The 21,393-nt window shown below is 36.4% G+C and overlaps 1 protein-coding gene across 2 annotated transcripts in view; it reads right to left on the bottom strand.

Annotated features, from left to right (window-relative positions):
- AP3B1 (adaptor related protein complex 3 subunit beta 1) overlaps positions 1-21,393 on the bottom strand; it is a 157,426-nt gene that overhangs the window by 109,778 nt on the left and 26,255 nt on the right. For both annotated transcript variants that reach the window (XM_071580024.1, XM_071580026.1), the window contains exons 5-7: positions 19,036-19,196; positions 13,236-13,302; positions 4,496-4,675 (exon numbers count right to left, since the gene is read on the bottom strand). In XM_071580024.1, the coding sequence (XP_071436125.1) occupies positions 4,496-4,675; positions 13,236-13,302; positions 19,036-19,196 (408 nt within the window). The remainder of the gene's footprint in view (positions 1-4,495; positions 4,676-13,235; positions 13,303-19,035; positions 19,197-21,393) is intronic.

The following is a 21,393-nucleotide window of genomic DNA, read 5'->3' as shown; positions in this document are numbered from 1 at the left end:
TCAAGTAAATCTACTGGTTTTCTTGCGTCTGAAGAGGACAGCTTAGCAGAAGTGGAATGTGACATGACCAGTTTGGATCACTAGGAAAAAAAATTCTCTGGACTCACAATGTCTTAGGGCAGTGGAGAAAATGAAATAAAATCAAAAAATCAGTGAAACTATTATCTGATATATCTACAAAGAAACTTCAATGAAGTCTACAACAGACTGTAGATGATATGTTAATTAAGTAATACAGAATATACCATGATTAATTTTACCTTAAAAGATTGAATGCTTTTCTGAATATTTCTTAAATATGCCTCTATGTCTCCTTACTCATTTTCTTATGGCAGGAGAGCATAATAAAACTTCTAGATCCTCTACTGAGAGTTGAATTACAAAAGAAAGGAAAGGAATATTCAGGCTGATTTGTTATTAAATGAATAACATACATATATAATATTTTTAAAATATTTAAGCTTGCTTAATTTTTACTGCTTTATCTAGTTATTAGTAGGCTTTTACCCTCCACACACCTTTCTCTTCTGTTGTCAGCCTCTCAGCAGCAGATTTAGATGCTTTATTAAACCAGTAAAGTAGCAGAAGTGATTCAGGATGCTCATTACTCTGTCAACAACTTCTACAAAATTTAAGAAGAGACAGTATTTCCTTTGTGCTATGCCTGAAGCTTTATCATTCACAATTACAGATCACTCAATGCATACCACAACACAGGGAACAATCTTAAAAATATTTAAAGCAGTATTAGATGCTGCTGAGCTGACTCAAGTAGCCACCAGACACTGAATTCTAACACACATAACCAAGACCTATATGAATACACTAAGAATTCCTAACTAAAGGATACTACAAAAAACACTGCAAGAGCAGGAAACATTTTGAAGGATTCAACAAAAGACAAGAGATCACAGAACAGGTGAGGTCAGAAGGGACCTCAATATTTTGTCAGAGCTATCAATCCAATATTTTCAATCTGTTTCTTTCTGTAATTCACTAAGAGCTGGGCTACTTTCTTCAAATCATAGTTCTGGATATATACAAATTCAAACACTTCACATATTTCTTGTAAAAATCCTTACTCTTATGCTTCCAGATAATTTTCTTCAGGCTTAATTCCCCCTTCCCTTCCTCCTACCTCATCAGTTATGCCAAATTTTGTGCTCTCTAAATTGAGCAATACTTCAATAATCAATTCTAAAAATGCAAGCTAGAGATATGCTTCTCCTAAGTACTTAGCAGCAACTTTATTATAACTAAAGTCCATGATCAATCTGAATTCACCAGTCCGAAATGAATGCCAAGAGAGTTTATTTATGTAATGGTCAGTTGCCTGAAATGAAGCTGAGCAGCCCTGAGAGTCACTGCTCTTTTGCAAGACTACACCTCCCAGCACCATTCTGCTTGATACAAAGACTGTCAGCACTTCTGACCAAGTCAGCTGTTTTTAGAAGACACCCCTCCCAAATGGCACACACGCCTGTGGTACATCTGTGTACCAGGACAACCAAGGCAGCCACCACCTCCTGCCACCTTCACCTCCTTGCAGAAATACGGATGGCCTGAAAATCAGTTTCTGAGCTGCCAGACTGCAACTCAATGCATTCATTGGAAACAACCACCACTTTATTTTAAAATAAGCTGCAAGCTGTTATGGTTCAGGACATGGTTGCAAACAACATGGCAGTCCCAACAACTTCTGCAACAAGAGCAGGGCAAAACATTTAAGCTAGAATTCATCAGGTTTATCTGCTATGAAGTATGTTACTTTCCAGAAAACCTGAAATTGTTTTTGCTGGTTCCAGTCCCAAGCAGGTAATCAGAATATGAGTCTGCTCTCATTCCAGGTAACACATGTGAAAGCTGAATACAGCTTATATAGGAAAAAAAGGCTATTATGAAATTCATGTGTAACTATTTAAAAAACATCCTCCAAGTATTTTAAGACAAATAAGATAAACCAAGGACATTTTTCCTCACAGCATTCACAAATGGAGTTAAAAATTGTATCTTTCAAAGAAGGTAAAAATAGGAATATAAAACTTAATATTCTTGTTTAACAGGTAATTTGATTAAAGTTTTGAAACTATTTTAAGTGCATTGCTTAAACAAGATCTTCCTCCATAACTGGTAAGTATTACAAATTTTTCTTTAGATTTCTAAATGCACAAGAAATCAATTCATAACATTACACCTTTACTTGCTAGAGATTAGCTCAACCTGAACAGAGCAACATATGTTTCTCAAAAAGAAAGGTAAATTTCACTGAATAAAAATGCAAATATGCATTTTAGCAGCCTTGAATTTATTAATCTGATAGGTTTAATTTCCATTTTCCTGCATCAGCTTTATTTATAAAGTGTCGTACCCTATAAATATGCTGTTATTTTCTATAGTCAAGCACCCTCTTAACAAATCTTCTCATTAATATGTAAATTTAAAGTCAATCGGTCTTCTCCCTGACAGCACCATGAATTCCTAGTGCACTGTATAATCGGCTTTGACTTGGCATCCACTATTTATCATCAAAGATGTCAGTTAGAAGAATTATGGAAAATGCACTGCAATTGATATGACTGCAATCTACTTTGTCAACACTTAATTGTTCCTCAAATCATACATTTACATATAAACAGCCTAAATACTTATCCATAATGATGCAAATAAACTAAATTAAAAATCTCTTCTACTGCACAAGATGGTCTGTTGTATGATGAGTTCATTTAAGAACCTATTGATGAAGGCATGCATTTCAACTAGCACCACAAAAAAAATCTGTTAATTTAATTCCTGACTAGGTAGACAAACTAAATTTTACATTGAAGCTCTTGAAAGTGGAAACAAGTGTTCTTAATACTATACTACTGATGACTAATTTTCAGTTGACACAGACGGTATTGTCACACAAACCTTTTATAATCCTAGAGCAGAAGCCACAGCAACAACTGTCATCCATTCAGCTTCAGTGAAAAAAGTACATTATAGTCTTACAAGAAACCAAATCCTATCAAGGCCTCAAACCTCTCAGTCCAAGACAGGAGACATCCTTCTCTTTTAACCTTCCTTTGTCCAGTCACAGACTAAAATTGGATGAAACAAATTGTAGAACTGTAGCTTTAGGTAAAGAAAATTATCAATTTTGATTCCTTCTAAATGTCAGAGAGAAGAATGTAAGCTGCTTTCTTCCAATAAGCAACATGAAATAAACATTCTGCCCCAAGGACATTAGAAAAACATACAACCTAGATGTCTCATTATCTAAAAATACTTTCCTTATTTTAAGCAATTTTATGGGAAAAAAGTGTTCTTACAAACAACTTAATTTTCATCAGAAATGAAAAACGATGTTTCAGAATATAACTGAAAGTATGATTCTACTTCTGACATTTTTGCTATGTTCATTATAATCCCTGCTTATTTAAGAAGTGAATATAATTGTAAACTAAGTCAGGCTGAAATTAAGCGTTTGTCCAAACACATCTCTTTATAATTATTTTCATATAATAAATTATAGATACATTAACACAGAATACCACTGCATTTCAGTCTTGATTCCCAGGCAAAGGGTATTAAAAGATAGTTTGAAAGAATTTAGTGATAGCTGGTGCCATTCCCTATTCCAATGCTGAAAAAAGGAACCTTTAAAAATTGTTAATATGCTAATTAAAAACCACAATAATCTGCACTGAAATGTACATCTTTAAACATGAATGGGTTTCGAATTAAATGGTAAAACTTAACAGTAGTAATATCCCCAAGCCTATAATAAATGCAAACAACCAGAACTGTGGAGCAATTTTATTCAGTTCTTTCTAGAAATATTCTGTCTTTTAATTTAGATTGTTATTCAGAGTTAAATCCCTGTTGAAACAATAGCATCAATTTCTTGACCTGTGCACTATTTTAGTGTAAGAAGTGACAGGATTTGTATTTTTAATATCTCTTTTTACAAATGCTAGAGTACACTCATATTTACATAAATAAAATTAAAATACAACATTGTTTTTTATATTGCATATTTCACATACATGTATTCAAGTCTTCACACAGTGCATCAGTACATTAGCAAAGCCCAGGTAAGTAAGGCAATGTTTGTCATGCTGTGATAGTGGGTTTTTGTATCTGCAGAGAAAGTACATTCTACACCGTTTCAGGACAGAATGGCAAACCTCTGTTATTTTGGCTCATGTAAAATTGTTTTGAGCAAAGAGCCACGTGGCTTGAGGCACCACAGAAAATGGAGTCTCTCTGCTGCCCAGGGGTAAATCAGGCATGGGGAAATCATGGGTAACTCTCCTGGAAGAACAATTTTCATACTCTGAAGAGTGGATCCCTTGCGTTAGTGAAGTCTTAGAGAGTTAAGACTCATGTATTTGATTTCTATTTTTACTAAAGTCTTCACAGAAATGCATCTTAAAAGTCTAAGAATATCCCAACAATGGAAATAATTCAGAATGTAGGCTCACATTAGTAATTTAAGAAGTCACAAGCTTACCTTCCATGGGCTCACAAACTGCGTACGTGCGTATCGAGTTAACATGTGGATTATAACAACTTGACCCCACTCTTCCACATCAACCAACAAGTTACAGAGTTTTCGGTAGTTCTTGTGAATCAGGTCAATTCTATCTGGGCACACTTCCTCAAATGCCATGACGACACTCCCAGCTACCAGCTGCAAAACAAAATACAAACCAGAAGGTCAGTATTCCCTCTGCAGTTCATCCACAAGTGAGGATCAGAATTAATACCAGCGATTCTCAGCAATTTCAAACTATTTCTATTCAGCAAAAACAAACAAAACAACAACCAAAAAATAACCCCATAGAAATGGTATCTTACTTAAAATAGAATTGGGGTAAGATTATTACAAGAGAGAAAACACTTGCTTTTTCTATGACACACATAAATCTTAGTTCCCAACCCCGAACACACAGTGCAATGTAAGCATATTTTTTTCTTACAATTTTAGCTTCCAAATAAATTATAGAACATAGAATTAATTCACAAATAACAGGAAACAACAGGAAGTAAAACAGAGTGATACGTTCAACAAGATCTTCTGGGATTCTCTCATCGACACTGGCCTGATCAAACTAAAGAGGAGCTTGGGCAAGTTCCCCAGCATTACTAGAATTCGAACTTCTCTTTCAATAAGAAAAAGTTAACTGTCATAGGAAATTTAATATTTAGAGTTCCATGAATACACTCTGGGAAAAAAAAGGGCACAAAAATCAGCAATACAATAGATATAATAATACTTTCCCTCATAGAACACAAACAGAATTTCTGCATGTTGTTCAGCATTTCCCTACCAGTAACAAAATTACAGGGATGGATTATTTATGCGTTCCTGTGTTCTCACACAATTTTTTTCCTCCGTAAGAAATAAATCTTTTTTTGTACAAAAAGATCCTTATGCTGATTATGGTTGTAAAATAGCTTTGTTTTTATGAGAAAATTAAATAGATTATCAACATTCTAACAGCTTGGGGATTACCAAAACCTTCTGCCAGGATATTTTCTTTTAAAATAAAGGAAGGGAACATATACTGGAGTTCCAGTTAAAGTTCTGTCACCAGGTCACTGAAACTCTAAGAAAAGCTCAAAAGCTGACCATGCCTTATAAGGGCATATCACAGTGTGCCTGGAATTACTATTCTTTCTCTTCTAATTGCTTTAATTAAGATTTGTTTTGTGTCAGAGTACATGCTAAGTCAAATAACTAAAATGATGAGACTTTATATGAAGCAGCTGATATGTATGCAGTTAGCATGCATGCAGTATAGCCTTCTGGCAGCAAATTAATGTCATATTCTATCTCAGCACCAGGGATATGCATTTCAACCTCTAAAATTTCCCCAATGACTTAAAGTAAGCAATTAAATAGAAGCGTAGTTTATTGAAATGGTACTTTTTGACAAATATTAAATACAATGATATTCATATGTTACATTTTTCTCCCTGTATTTGTCTGACATGTGGTTTATTAGTATGCGCCCAACATTACAATTGAAAGAAAACAGCTCAGAATATAGTCTTGCTATTATGCTAAACAAGTCTCAGGCTCAGTGGGGATTTTATGAATTACCAATAAGAATAAACGTGAAGTTGCATTTATTGCCTCCAGCCTCATCCACATACTGGTACCTGCTGGTCCCAGCAAGAATGAGACTCATTCTAGGGAGCAAAATTTGATTATTTGATAGAGCTAAATACACTTTACATCTAAAATAATTTGCTATTTTTTACTGTATCACAAAAACAAAAGCTCTTTTTTATATGCTGTACTAAACTTTCTTCTCAATAACGTGTAGCAGTAAGCTATTGTGTAGTTAAAAACTGCTGCAATCTGGTGCTTATATGGGGGTTCAAAACTCACAGAAGGCAGCGGTTAATCCCAGGCAAATCACGATCAGTCCTGAGGAGGTATTCAATTAGGCTACAGAAGCTGAGAATGGAGGACTAGAAAGGTGGGAGGTCTCTTTATCGGGATGCAGAACTCTGAACTGCAGTTAAGGCCACCTGGCAGAGGACAGCGTAATAGACCTGCAGCTTTAGAATAAAGGGATGATACTTTTGGACCACACAAAGAGACTTTTTGTAGATCACTGTCTCATCTCAGGGGCAAGACTGACACAAAGAACAGCTTATGACTATTAAGAACAGTCCAAGTCTAATATTTAAAAATACTGTTCATAGGTGAAGGGCAACACAGATGTCCAGCTGTAATTAAGCAGTGGATACACTTGCCTTTTATTACTAGTGACCCAGAACAAACATTTTGCTGTTCTTCTCTTTCATCTGGATATGATTTAGTTTGAAAGCTGACATAAAATACATATAACACTAGCTCAGATAATTTAGAACTGAACATATATGCTATGAATATTGCTGGCTCAGTTATTGTGAGTAAAACACAACAATTTCACACAAAGAAAGAGCCAACTGAAATACAGGAATTCTAAATAATTTTGTATTTTAAGTCACATCAGTGACTTACTCCAGTTTACAATGAGAATACTGTTCCTTGGAAGACATTAATAAAAAATTGAACATACGCTATGAAATGCAAGAAGTGCACTAGACGAACAAGCATTTTATTCCTGTGGCAAGTACCTAGATTTACAAGTTAATACAGGAATTGCCATTCATTCATGACACTGTTTAAGATCATGCCTCTCTCCCCATTACTGCATTTTCTAAAATTAGGCTTTTCATTTGAAATGGGGAAAAAAAATTAAGAACGTGACAGATTGAAAATGCACTGGTGACAAGAGGATTTCTCTGAGAAAATTTCTTAATGCTTTCTTAATATGAGATTATTTTCTAGTCACCACTGTTTCCTCTGTAGTATCATCCTACTATATATCTAAACATCAGTGGAACAGCTAATAATCTTGTTTATTAAACGCTCAACATTCCATAAAAATATTTAGAATTAAAACAAAATGATTCAATCAGAACATAAAACCAAAAAATATCAGTTTCTAAAAAACAGTCAGTTAATTTCCATCTCACTGTGTCAATAGTAGCTTTTTGTATAAGGAGAAAATATAAATCACTCCAACAAAACTAGCAATGAGCTCATCAAATTCAAATGCTGCTTTCCATTTATGTATTTTTTATATTAAAGCAATAAACATGGTTCATTTGTCTTCCACTAGATGCCACATTTTTCTGCGCTGTTGCTATGAACTTCAGCCATTAGTTGTGCTCCAAGGTAAACTATATGAACCATCAACAAAAGTGACACCCAATCTATGGAGTTCATATTTTCTCCAGGTTATCTATGCTAGTTGACAAGCTGGTAATGAAAAAAATCACACTAAGCAAATGGTTCCTCTAATAACAATAAATTTTCTATAAAATTATGAAGGGTACAAAATGTTTCCTTGCATCTATTTTGTCATGAATTCTAATTAACGCTGCAAAAACCTGATAGTGCTGGGTCATCATAAGAAGTGCATCGAGGTTTGATTGATACAGTGCAAGTTGGCCCATGCTGCCAAGATTCTACTCTCTTAAATTAATGGCCACCCCACCTGTCCTAATCATACAGCCCAAATGATATTCCCCTTCTTATTTCAATTTTCTGGAGGCAAGGAAACTGGAAAGTATCAGTCATTTATCTTCTAATAGCTGGATAATAGATCTATCACAATAAAACATTTGCACAAACTCAGTAATTTTTTCCACAAAAGTGAAGCATTTACCAACATTAAATCAATAAGTTAAGAAAACATTGTCTTACACTACACATTTGAGTTCTCAACTGAAATGTTACATTATTAACTGAAACCTAGTGATGAAAAGAGGAGAGCCCAGCTTTCTTTCCCCATTATCCCCAAATACATTCCTTTAGTTTAAAAGATCGAGACCTTCATCACAAAGCCACCACCAATTCCTAGGGTCATTTTTTAATCAAGGCATCTCACTCAGAAAGACTCTCCACTTCATCTAGTAACCATGCAGTCTGCAAAAGAAATCTCAATACTCACACATTTGCATAAGGTCTTCCCCAACCACCACTCCCCCAAAACACTGTCAATATTAAGTTGTATATGTTATAATTAAGAATAAATTATCACATCAGAACAGCATAACAAATTCATCATAACAGTGGTACGTACCAAAACAAAATAAAACGAGATCAAAACTACAGCTGAAAACCTGAAATAAGTTTGGGCATTTTTAATAAACCCAGCATCCATATGACTATATTCCAACTACAATTCTACATTATGTTTTTTTTATCTTTAGATGCAGCTTTTGATAGACTTTGGGACATTTAATTTGGGACTGAGGAATGCAAGTCACAAGTTCTTTGTGCTTTACAGGTTTGGAGAGCAGACATGATTCCTTTTCAGTATCAACGTGGATTTTTTCTTTTAACTGCTGTAAGTCAAATACCACTAATGAACTTCATTTTTATTGTTGTTTATATATCAGAGCAGCACAGGCTGCTAACTACTGTCCCTCACAGTATGCCAAAAGACACTTAAGCAACAAATCTTGCCTTAAATCCTACCCATCAAAGCTAGTCTCTCAGGTTTAGTAAATGAATGGAAAAATTAAGAGTGAAACAATACAGGATTTAAAAGAAAAGGGAACTTGTTTCCTCTAAAACAGCCAATTAAACTTTCAGACCTGGCTACATGACTAGCCATATTACTTTCAAAGAAAATCATTTTAGCATAAAATACACACATGGTCTTGTCTTCCCTTCTACAGAGAATCACGTCAGCTGCTCAATTACCTTTAACTACTAGACAAACAGAAAGAGCAGATATTCATGTTCTTGTACTTCCTTATCAAAAAGCACTTTTTTCTGAAAGCAAGGGTAAAAACCTAACTAATATGAGTTGAGTCTCAACAATCAAAATACTTGTAAACATCTTACCTGTTTAATATTTAAATACACTTGCACGAAATCACAGACTTGTTGATAGACTCTAATTCCCTGTTAGCTACCCTTGAGGGTATGTTAACAATGGCTTGCACTTCCCAATTTTGCATTTTAGATTAACTAAGAGCTTGGCTTTTAATTAAATCTTTGTATTAAGACACTCAAGAAGTAAAGTGATCTTTCATTTATTTCACCAGAAATTTTAATGAAGTACTGGGATAAGGTTAGGTCTCATCTCACTTTAAGTTTTGCGTACCTCAGCTGATATTACAATTTACTACTGATTGAGACCTAGAAAAAATTAACACATCACATACCATCTCATAAAAGGGCTTAACTGTAGTCAAATTCCCATCCAGACAGTTTCTTGCTATTTCAAATGCAAAATGAATCTGACTAACTTAAACACATTGTGTCTTTTCTATGCAACAAAAACTGCATTATTAACACACAATATATGTTGTCTCTGAAAAAACGTCCTGGTTTACAGGAATTTAAAGGCATCTATATTTATTACCTATTCTATCTTTACATTAAGACAGAGATTATGCCAGTAAATTTCAAAAACCCTGCTTGAAGACAAAAAAGAATAGAAACTAAAAAAATTTTGAATAAAAATTTACTTCTCATCAATGTGCAGTCTCAAGTATCACTTGAACAATATTCAACCCTTCTATACATCGTTATAGTTCCTAATTACATTCTCCCTCCAAGCATGTCTAAAACAAATGGATTAAGAACAGAAAAAAAGTAAAAAAATAACATGGTGCATTTTGTTAGATCCAGTTGAATACATTGTGGTGTGTCTGACGATTATCAGGCCTTAAGTACACAGAAATGCCAAAAGTAACCTGACATTTACACCAAGTGAAAAAAAGCTGAAGTACCACTGACATTCAGTCAGTCCTGAAGTCACTAAGATTTTCCCATTCTGTTAAAGGCATTCTTTAAGGCACATGGTGATTTGCTGGTATTGTATTAGAGCTATCAAGAGATGAAAACTAATGTTCATATAAGGCAACAGCTTCTGTGCCTTTAAGTGGAAAGAATCCAAAGATTAGTGTCAATTAAACATTTGCGGTTCTAATTCCACATTATCATCCTGTGAATTTCAGGCATTTTGAAGTTGCAAAAAACTCAGAAATTGCATTAATCAAATACAGGCACTTCATGAGGCTATGACCAAACAATACAGTTCAATCCCATTTCTAGAATTCCTATGGCAACAAACCACACAATTTTATTCTACAAAACTGCAAAATAAAAAAGCTTTTGTCTTTTTTATGTACGTAGCAGGAGCTTTTTCTTTTAGACCAAGTGTGTGAAGTCCAGATACCCTGAGAGAATACAAAAGGTGGATCAAATTAACACAAATTTCCCAGGCACAGCCTCATTACAACCTAGAAAGTTGCTGACTTAAGGCTACATAGGCTACATAGGTACAACCCTGTACATAAGGACCACCACCCACAGGCAGCTGTATTTTCTCCAATCTTAAAAGCTAAAAATGGCTACAAGTGGCACTTTGGTTTTCCAATTGTGAGGAAATTGATGTTTTTCAATGAGGGGCAAAGAATAAGCTTATTCAGATAGGGAGTTGCCTGCTAACAAAACATTTGTGTACCATGTGCTGTTAGTACATGTGGCGGCCTTCTGGGAATATTGAATGGCACCTGACAAAAGGTAACTTCTTAAGCTAAAGTGGTGATGCTAGGTTAGTCCTCCAAAACTATTAAGGATTAAAGAGAGACTGACCCACTTTAGACCACCACAAGCTGTGGAATCTGCAATGAAAGATCACATATTAATACTTGGCTCTGATTCAGAGAGTCTTGAAGACAGCTTAGTATGGTTTCTTTTTGGAATAATTATTCTTCATATCTCTTCCCAAAAAGTAAGACTTCTGAAGCAGGTTTTGCTAGGGAACAGACCAAGAGGGACGAGAGGGAGGAAAAAGCTGCAGCAGTTAACCATATTATGTCTCCAAACAGGTCCAGAAGACCTGATTTTAGACTATCATTCTCAGCATCTTGAATGTGCCACCAGATAGCATAACTTTGCCTACTGCTTCAGCTGATATCTTCATAAATATGATGGCCATTATTCAGTCTCACAGAAGCACTAGAACCACGGCACATACAAAGCAATGAATATTTATCTCCTTATAATTAACTCCAAATCCAAGGAAAAAGAATATCCAAATCTACTCTATCCTTTGTTCCTCTAACAGTTTGTTAAATTAAATGTGTAAATAACTGCTTGTTGACTTGCTATTTACTATATGCAATAAGGACTAGAAAACAGAGTGAACTTGGGGATTTTATTTTCTTGATGGTTTTTTAGCCCTTTATGCCCCCACAGGTATAAACAATCTAATCTCACATTCACAGACTGGATACAGATCAAGACCATGAACCACAAGAAGAAAACACAAAAAGGACCACTGCAGGGGTAACTTCACAGAAGCAGGAAGGCCTCTGACAAGTACAGGTCAAGCAGAGGTGCAGTTAGGAGACATAACAAACTGATTTACTGTCTGCTGAGCCATTAAGCCCTAACACACTCCTTCAGCAACCCTTCAGTGGAAGCTGCAAGATGCCTTTTAGACAACAGCATCATTTATGTCCTGAATACCTTGTGACTGTGCTAGAACAATGAAGGCTGTAGTGTTACAAAATGTACATTACCGAAACACTTGGCAAATAGGAGATAAAGCAAAATACTACCCAGTACAGTAATATTTATTTCCTTTAGTCAAAAAGGATTACATTCATTAGATACCTGAACAAGATGAGCAAGAAAATGTTTTAATTTTGAACTCTAGTTCCTATCTGAAATCTAACTTTGATTCCTTGCTCAATTACCTTTCTAGTTTATACATGGAAAACAAAATCTATGACCACTCTGAGACTTCCAAGAGCTCATGCAGAAAACCTGTGCCTATATAGGGCAGGTAAAATATAACAGGAGGGTTAAATTTACAGAAATTGTGCCAGAAAGTCTTTCATTTACCAGACTCGAAGCGAAGATATTTGCAAGAACAAGTGCAGCACGTAGAATTTTTAATAACTGTATGAGCTACAACATAGAGGTATGCCAAAAAGAACACTGCATTCTAGAGAAGTAAGTTATTCTGGTATGGCTCGGCTTTGTGAACGCAAATTTGGGCAGGGCTCTCCCCACGTGGATGTGCCTTTCCAGCCTGCACAGTGGATGTTTTAGGTGAGGCACAGTGTGTGCAGAACTGGCCCACCCTTTAACTCCTCAGGTTCATCTGCCACGGCCGAGCGAGCTTGGATGGTGACAATGAAGTCCTCAGGACTAGAACCTACAGCCCCCGGTATTGCCAGGAGGTCTCCCATCCAAGTACTAACTGGGGCTGACCCTGAGTTTCCAAGATCTGACGGGATCGGGCATCAGGGTGGCATTTAACTGCCCTAAGTTATTCTTACAGTACTACAAACTAACTGAAATTACCCATGAAAAAGTGGGTATGAAGATTTATATATAAACATGTGTACAGAGATTCATATTATTACGTGACTTTAATTTGCAAAATAAAGTTTAAAGACACATACATAAAAACATGCTAGAAAACCAGATTAATTAAAAGACTCACGGTGCAATAAAATTACATGTTATTAAAGGAGATGGTCACTATTACAGTCATACTGTGATGCATAAATACACAATGTCACTTCTGTCCAAGAACACATAAAACCACATCAGCTAGGGTTAGAAGAGTGTATTACATACTGGTAAATGACAGCCTCAGTAGTTTACTATTTAAAAATATATGCATGTGTAATAGAAAACTGTTTCTTACCGTACTTCTATCCTTCAAAAGCTTTTCTATCACTTCAATTAACATTTCCTTTTGCTCTGGATCAAGACTAGAAGGAAAAATAAAATTATTTTTACTCATTCAGTCAGACATACCTAAAACTAAAAGAGGTTTGTTTTTTGCCCTTTAGACACACACTAGGAACAAAGAGCACTGAAGACCACTGCCAGAAAAATCAAGTGCTCCAAAGAACTCATTGTAAAAGAACTTAACTGAATATAAGTTACTAATTACTGAATTTCAGGACTATAAAACTAAATTATAAATATTATATCACTTATGTTTGTTCTACAAGAAACTTAATATTTAAACTCAAAATATTTAGGATTTAAGAAACATTAAGACAGGCCAAGTGAACATCTGAACTTCAGATGTTAAGTCATAAGGATCTCACTGCTTTTGAAGAAACGAATTTCAACATTATTTTATTCAGTAGTAAATGAAAATCAGAACAAAGAAGAATCATACCTTTATTATCTAATTATCAATATAAAGTTTCAAGTAGGATATTTTTTTAACCACTTATTTTAGTCAGAAGTATTGGAACTCAAAAATTTGGACACTTAATTCACATGTACCTATGCAATATTGGTGTGCAAGCGGATGAAAAATAGACTGCTTGAAGTCTTGCATAAATAGCAAAAACAGAGGAAAAAACCAAAAGCTGTAAACAACAATCTTTGAAGCATTCTTTCCATATTAAAAAAGAAGAGCAAGATTTGCCTGAGACATCCACTACTGTCAGACTTGCTTCTTAGGTAGGTAAGGACCAACTTTTCATTCCAGCTGCTTCCTCATCATGAATCTGCACAGCATGGAAGAATTCAAAGCCAAGGCAGAAGAAAATACAGAGGAAAAGTGAGTAGGGAAGAGCGATATAGATGTGTAGTTCTATGCCTTTGAAAGGTCATTTCAACATGGATACAGTTATAGAGACACAAAGGAGTGTTTGGCCATTACTGTACACTTCAGTTTTAATGCTGAGTGATGAACTGCCTAAATGCACAGAGTACTGTTTCCAGCTACAGATTCACAAAGTGAGTACTTAGTTGTGTACCACCTCACTAAGGCTCTAACACCTAGCAACACTGGAACATCAAAAATGGGTAAGAAAACTTTGTTAGAAGCCACCATCATGATAAGCAAAGCAACAGCCCATTGCTGCATAAGTACTGCTATGACCAGCTTTCATTCCAAGTTCTACTTTTGTCAAAGAAGCTTTTACTGATCTTCTGCCAAGGACCAAAACCTTCAGAAGAAAAGTCAAAAGTCTTCCAAATAGGCTTTACTCGAAATTTTCAAATTTGGTGTAAAATTTAGAGAGAAAGCAGTACTCATGGCCAAGAAACTTCTGCAAAACCAGGTTTCTTATGTGATCAAGAAAATCTTCACTAAGGGCTCTGATAACTGAATTTACATTCTTCCCCCGTCCTATTTCCTGACGTTTTAGACAAGGAAGGGAGCATTTGTGCAGTGAAAATAAAAGAACAGGCTAAAGAGCTCTGTGGTTTGCTCCCATTATGGCATCTGCTAGTAATAGTATGGAATCTATTAATACTACTGATGGGCCTTTTAAGTAGTCCTTTTCCAAATCTCACTCCAAGTACATGGTACAGTTTTCAACTGATAGACAGAAGCTACTAATAGCTTTAAAATGCACTCTTTCAACACACAGAAGGTCTGACGTTTTCAGTGATAAAATTACTCCAAAATACCTGGCAACGCTGATTGCATTGGGCACAAATGTTGCTGTTCACACTATGTCTGAAATCTTTTCTGTTTGATATGTAAGCTTCCTGCTGTTACAATTGATTGAACCACTAACAAACAAGCTCTTCTAGGGCAGACATCCATCTAAACACCATGACACTAAATACAAGGAAGATTGGAGTATCGAACTTCCCTCAACAATTCTGACTAGAGCACTAACTGAAACACAGGACTATCAAACAGGCAGAGAAGCTGGGGAAACCAAGAAGCAAATGGAGCACACAGACAGTATTAGAATAAACTTTTACTAATTCTTACCAAATGGTTGCACAAAATGGAGTAGTTTGATGTAGGACAGTATATAAACTGTTGACTGATCTTCACACTAAAAACCCATCCCCTCCAGAATACTGATTCTGACCAACCTAAAAGTAAGTCTTGTGAAATTACTTACTTGTTGCTGTAGGCCAATAGTCAGCCTTGCCAGCAGTAAATGATCAGTAGCACTGAATTGTGTAGCCACCAGCCATGAGTCTTGTTGAAACATATGCTAAGACTGCCTGTTAAAAACTCCCTATCTACAGGCAAGCCAACTGGTCCTGCCTGTGGACACGTTACTGTGATAGCCTCTTCACCAGTTTCCAGAACTGCTACTTCTTCAAGCAATCAAGAAAATTATACACTCTCTCTTGGTCCCACAGTAAACCAGCACTATCACATAGAGCATTTGCACAAGTTTATAAAATGTGGAAATAACAGTTCACATGCTTTTTATAAGTAGCTCCCAAATCCTACTACCAAGAACACAATTGTTTTAATACCACTCACAAGTAGCCATGAAACTTACTCTAGTCCAGGTAAAGAGGAATTTGCAGCTACAGTAGTTTGAAAACTTGCATTACGATGTCTAGGATGTTTGCATGAAGTGAAAACTTATGAAGGATGTACGGGCCCTCTAAACCGCTAAGGAAACCTTTATAGAACATTAGTTTCATTAGTTTTGCTTTTTGTGTCCTAGTTCAGCAGCTGGGACCAGTTTATCACTATGTGGGTGTGACCAAAGCTGTGTATTGTACACCCTCTGTGTCATTTCTCATGAACTGTTAACAGTGGACCATTTGCAGCAGCTGCCCAGAGCACACCTGACCCCTCAGGCTGAAAGCTGGGTGTTAAAGACACTTGTGAGATAAGAGCTGTGATAACTCCCTTCCAGGAAGTCATTAGCACCTCCATACCCAGCCTGAGGTGTCATGTCTGCTCATGGGCTATCAATGATTCCAAAACTACCCCATGACTCAGAGTTACATCACCCATTGTGGAACTCCCCACCCTGGGTGAGGGACTGGGCCTTCCCACCTGAACCTGAGGGTATATAAATCTTGGGGTTTGGGGACTGCTGGGACCACTTGTCGGATCCACAGGAGGACCAGAATCTTGGCAGGAGGAGACCACCACTCTCGACCAGACTGCGATCGTCATCTGCACCCAACAGGTGTTTCCTTTCCTTTTACTTTGGACTCAAAGGAACCACGTGGGGCTCAGCACAGGGCTAATGAACACCATTCTGTTTGTGCCCCAGAGTGCTGGGTTATACTACTGGGTTTTGTGGGTTACAACCAATTACTCTTTGTGCCATTGCATTTACTGTAATATTTTTATTAAATTGTAACTCTGACTTACAATCTCTTTTGTTCATTTCTCCTGACAGTTTATCTTTAAATCAGCACATTTTGTGAACAAGATTCCCATTTTACCACCAACAGGAACTCATGGAAGATAGAAAGCAGTGACGTTGTGCTGCTGTGATTTTTACCATGTACTGTATCTTTTACCATAAAAAATACCTTTTCATTTTAGTTGATAGGATGATTTCCAAATATTGCCACTGACATCACAGAAGCATAGAATAACACATGAACCAGAGATAAGAAAAAATACAATTATATCTGAAGATGCAACCATATCTGGAGATTAGATGAAAGAAAGCTAAAAGATCTTTTTTAATCATTAGATTTCAGCATTTTTCAGTTTTGCACCAATTACCAATAAACTCTTTAATCTGCTAGTAAAATTAACTTTGCTGTCATGGGCAGAAGAAATGGAAGCATCAATTTCACTTAAAATTCCATACAATAGCCTGCTGCCCAGATACTGCTGTGCCTTGCTGACACTCACAGATCACTTCCTCCCTCCAAACTTCTCCAAAGAGTCTTGATACTATAAGGAAAAAAACTACTCAAACAACAGGAAGAGACTTGGAATCTATTCCCTTTTGTTAGGTTACATGTAAAAAGGGTTTTCTGCACACCAAGGAATACAGAGGTGGGAAACACCAATAGCATTCTGATCCAGCTACTTCCAGGGCCATCATATGAGAGCACTCAGGAGTCCCTACCCAGGTTTTTCAGAGAGCTGCCATGGAACTGAACATACTGTGAGACCAGAACTCCAGAGCACCTTCCAGACTTGAAGGAGTATTACTGATTACAGGGCTATGACACTTAACATGCAATGCCAGACAAAGCCTTCTGGGATCATACAAGATGGGATGGTTATGGGAGAAATGGAGGGATCTAAAAGGCCTTGGGAGGAATAAGAGTCAGAAAATAGAGAAATGGGTGAATAAAAGAGGCCAGTTGTGTCTAAATGCTTTGCTGCTCAGCACACTTGTCTATCCATGCTGTGCAGCCAATGACTACAGAAGCAGTTTCTATTCCATGTGCATGTGTGATAGGGAGGTCTAAGCTCCAGCAGCTGGTGCTAAACCATGGGTTATACAAACTTGCGTAACTGAGGCACCAGCAACCAGAGCAAGTATGCATGTCAATGTGTGACTCCCTGAGAATATCAAACCAGTCGTACCAGGGTATCCAGGCCAAGTATTGGAGAGACTATAAGGTCTGAAGATTGATTGAGGGAACCATTTTTGTGTCTCAGCCTTTCTGTTTTCTCTTCATTTCCCCTCCAACTACTGCAAGACAAGTGGAGGAGATGAGGAGGTATATGGGCCACTCACAGCATAGTCTGAGTCTCTAAATCCAGATACTGGGGGATTCACAGTGTTGCAGTGAAAGGGCAGGACATGTGTGCATCTGACAAAGGGGGTCTGTAACAGGAAGTGCACTGTGTTTGCAAGCCTTATGTGCTTGTGTGTGACAGTGACAGGAAGGCTGGGGATCCAAAGCCAGTGCCTGGAAACACTGAGCATCTGTCCATATTAAATACATCAAGACACACTAATGTGTCTGTACATTGATCAGCCAGAGAGTGCTACAGAACAAGGGTGCTGGTGCTGACATTGTGTGCATGACTACTGATTTCTGCCTCTGCTGATTTGTACAGACGTTGTGTGTACATGTGTTGTACATATACCTTGTATGTTTGATTATGAATACACGCTCAGCCTTGCTCCTGAGCGGTTTGAGGGGGCACAGAACTGCAGCCATCTGAGGTTACCTGATTCAGAACTTCTAACACCTCTCAAACTCTACATTTTGGCATAAATGAAATAAAAGTGAAGTAAGTATTAGAATAAATGCCTGATGATGATTTGCAGAACTACAGGTTCTGCTGACCCCACCTCTGCAAACCAGCACCCATGTCTTCATAAGGACTCTTTCACTAGAATTTCTGAATAGGAAGATCTGGAAGATTTGGACTTGCAAGATAAAATTCCTAGACATTAGGATTCTTCTGTCACATGTACTGCAAACTACAGCAAATGCCTTCAAGATGAAAAACGAAGACTTGAACAGAGAAATCTTAAAATTCTGAGAATACCCATCAAAACATTTGTTACACAGATGAAAATAAGTGGTACATTAAACCCCAAAAGATAGTGTTATCATTTTCTTATTGTATCACTTTATAGTTATCTCTTTAGTCTAGCAAGCAAAAGAACTGCTTGAATAACAACCAAAACAGCTGAGTGACAGAATGTCTGAGCACACTTTATATTTTTTAAGAAATTGAACTTAAATGTAAGACATGTCAAACCCCCAGTAGTCTTTATAAATGTAGCCTACAACTATCTTAAAATTGCTTTTTTTTAATATCTGCCAGAATCACTTACCTATATAGTTTTTGGATTGCATGGGCTGCGTTCTTTCTCACATAAGGAGATAAATCAGAAGAGGCTTCCTTAATAGCAAGCATCATAATAGGAACAATAATTGGGACACGGATACTGGATAAGACTCTTAAAGCACTTGCGCGGATTAACTGATTGGGATCCTAAAGAACAGGAGGGAAGGGGAGAAATAAAATAATGCAGAAACAAATATTAAATTTCCTGTTGTCTTTACACTAATTAGTGACAACACATTAAAAACACTAAATCTGACTGTAAATCAGGCTTTCAAGTGAAGGTCATGCTAATATGAAAACATGCCACACTACACAGAAAGCAACTTCCAACAACCAAGAAAAGGAAAACAAATAAAGAAAACCTTAAAACATCATGAAAATCTGAAAATTTTACAAAATAAAACATTAACATAATGCACTTTCACAAATGGGAATAATGGATAAAAAATACTAATATTTTATTTAATAATCCAAGTGGAATTCAGATGTTCTCAAAAACACATTAGACTTGTTTTATTACTTATATTTAAAAAAGGTCAAAAGAAAATATTCTCAGTTGCAACACTCACACTCAAATTATTGAGAAAAAATGCATTTTATGCTTTTCTGCAAGATATAAACTGAAGACAGTAACAAAACAAATTTTTAAAGAATACATAAAAAAATTAGGCTAAATGTTCTGAGACTTTTTCTATTTCTTATCCTCCCTACTTTTGCCCCACTTCCTGGTTCTCTTACAACACTAGAGCTAGGAGAGCTGGAAGATCCAATACATTTGTATTTGCAGGAACAGTTACACAAACTTCTTCCACTAATCATGGGCTTGGGACACAAGGGAAAATGTTGCTTGTTAAAGTACTAAATTCTCCAAAATCTAGCAAACTGAAATTGCAGCATCGTTAACTCAGTGTACTGTCCTGTCAGAAGGGAACTTCCAAAAAGAACATTTCTCCCAAGAATTGAGGGCTGGTAACATGGATTTTCAGACTGGTATTACTTAATCATCAGCTCATGCAAGCTCTCAAAATTCTTAGTAGCCTCTGAGTAGGAAGAAGTATCTGATGGTGAACGCACCTAATCTGACAGGTTTTGGCAAAACAAGTTCTTGTTACCAGCATTTGCAAAGTTCCTCTGCAGTCATACATATTTAAAATATACTACAAAGTTCTTTCTACAGAGGGTGAAAAAAAATCTCCACAAATAAAGCCAAATTATCATTACAAATTGAGAAATAAAACATTACAAAAAAATGAACAGAGAAAATCAATTGCATTTGCCTTTTATAGCAGATTTCCTTAGTTGCTGACAATCTCCACTACCTTGGTGTCTTCTTCCTTGACACATCATCAGTTCTTTTTCTGCTGCTAAGCCACAACATTTGAGTTTTCCCCTCTCCTTTTGTTCTCATTACCCACAGCTTTAAAAGAGCTATGCCATGAGAAGCCTTCATTTTATACATATGTCACTAGAAACACAGGATACAAGAAACTCCAATTTTAACTTGTCATGGCAGTCACAGATGGCGCACTTGGCATTGAGATAAAAGTTGAAAGAAAAGGGGCAGAAAATTGTAGTCAGTGTGGGATGCTCCTACAGCTGCACAACTGGTATTCTGATTGCAACATTTTCCAACAAGATGTAAGGTCTGGGTTAAGTGACGTGACAGAAATTAATTCTGAACCTAGACTTACAAGAAGGGTACAGAGAAAAAGATAAAAGTAATCTTCTCTTTTTATAAAATCTGGCCAAATTTCAGAACAGAGACATAATTAGCCTTTCTTTTCCCCACAGTCACATTCCAAAGGCAGTCTTAATCTTTGCTCTCTAATCCCATTTCTCATTGTGATCTGATTTGAAACAAGGGTATTAAATGCTTTTTTTTTCAGTGCTTTTAATAAAAAAGTACCATGTGCAACACACTCTATTTTAATTTAGGTATTACTATCTTCCTTATCTTTTTTTCAATTCTCTGTTGTACACAAAGCTGTTTTAAATAAACTAAAAGGAAAACAGGTGGTTCACGCTAATAACAGGGTCTTTTTTCTCTATATGTAAGCTACGTCGGAATGAGAAAACACTTTCCAGAAATTAAATGTCAGGGATGTGGATTTGAGAGCACCGTTCTGCTGCTTTTCCTTAGTGAAATAATTTTACATCTTGCAGGCTTAGCTGCTTGACAAAGTTTGAGGTCGCACAAAAAACTCTGTCAATCATGTAACTTGAAACTACTTTATCAGATGCAGATCTTTACATGCTTTAGTTTACCATACCACACTTACAGATACTTATACTTTTGTGCTATCAGCTCAGAGTTCCCTTTGAAATGTCGTTTAGTAGTCACTTT

Source organism: Pithys albifrons, chromosome Z (assembly GCF_047495875.1).
Source record: "Pithys albifrons albifrons isolate INPA30051 chromosome Z, PitAlb_v1, whole genome shotgun sequence".
NCBI classification, from domain to species: Eukaryota; Metazoa; Chordata; class Aves; order Passeriformes; family Thamnophilidae; genus Pithys; species Pithys albifrons.
Note: the sequence above shows the minus strand (reverse complement) of the source record. Positions and strands in the feature narration are given on the sequence as shown.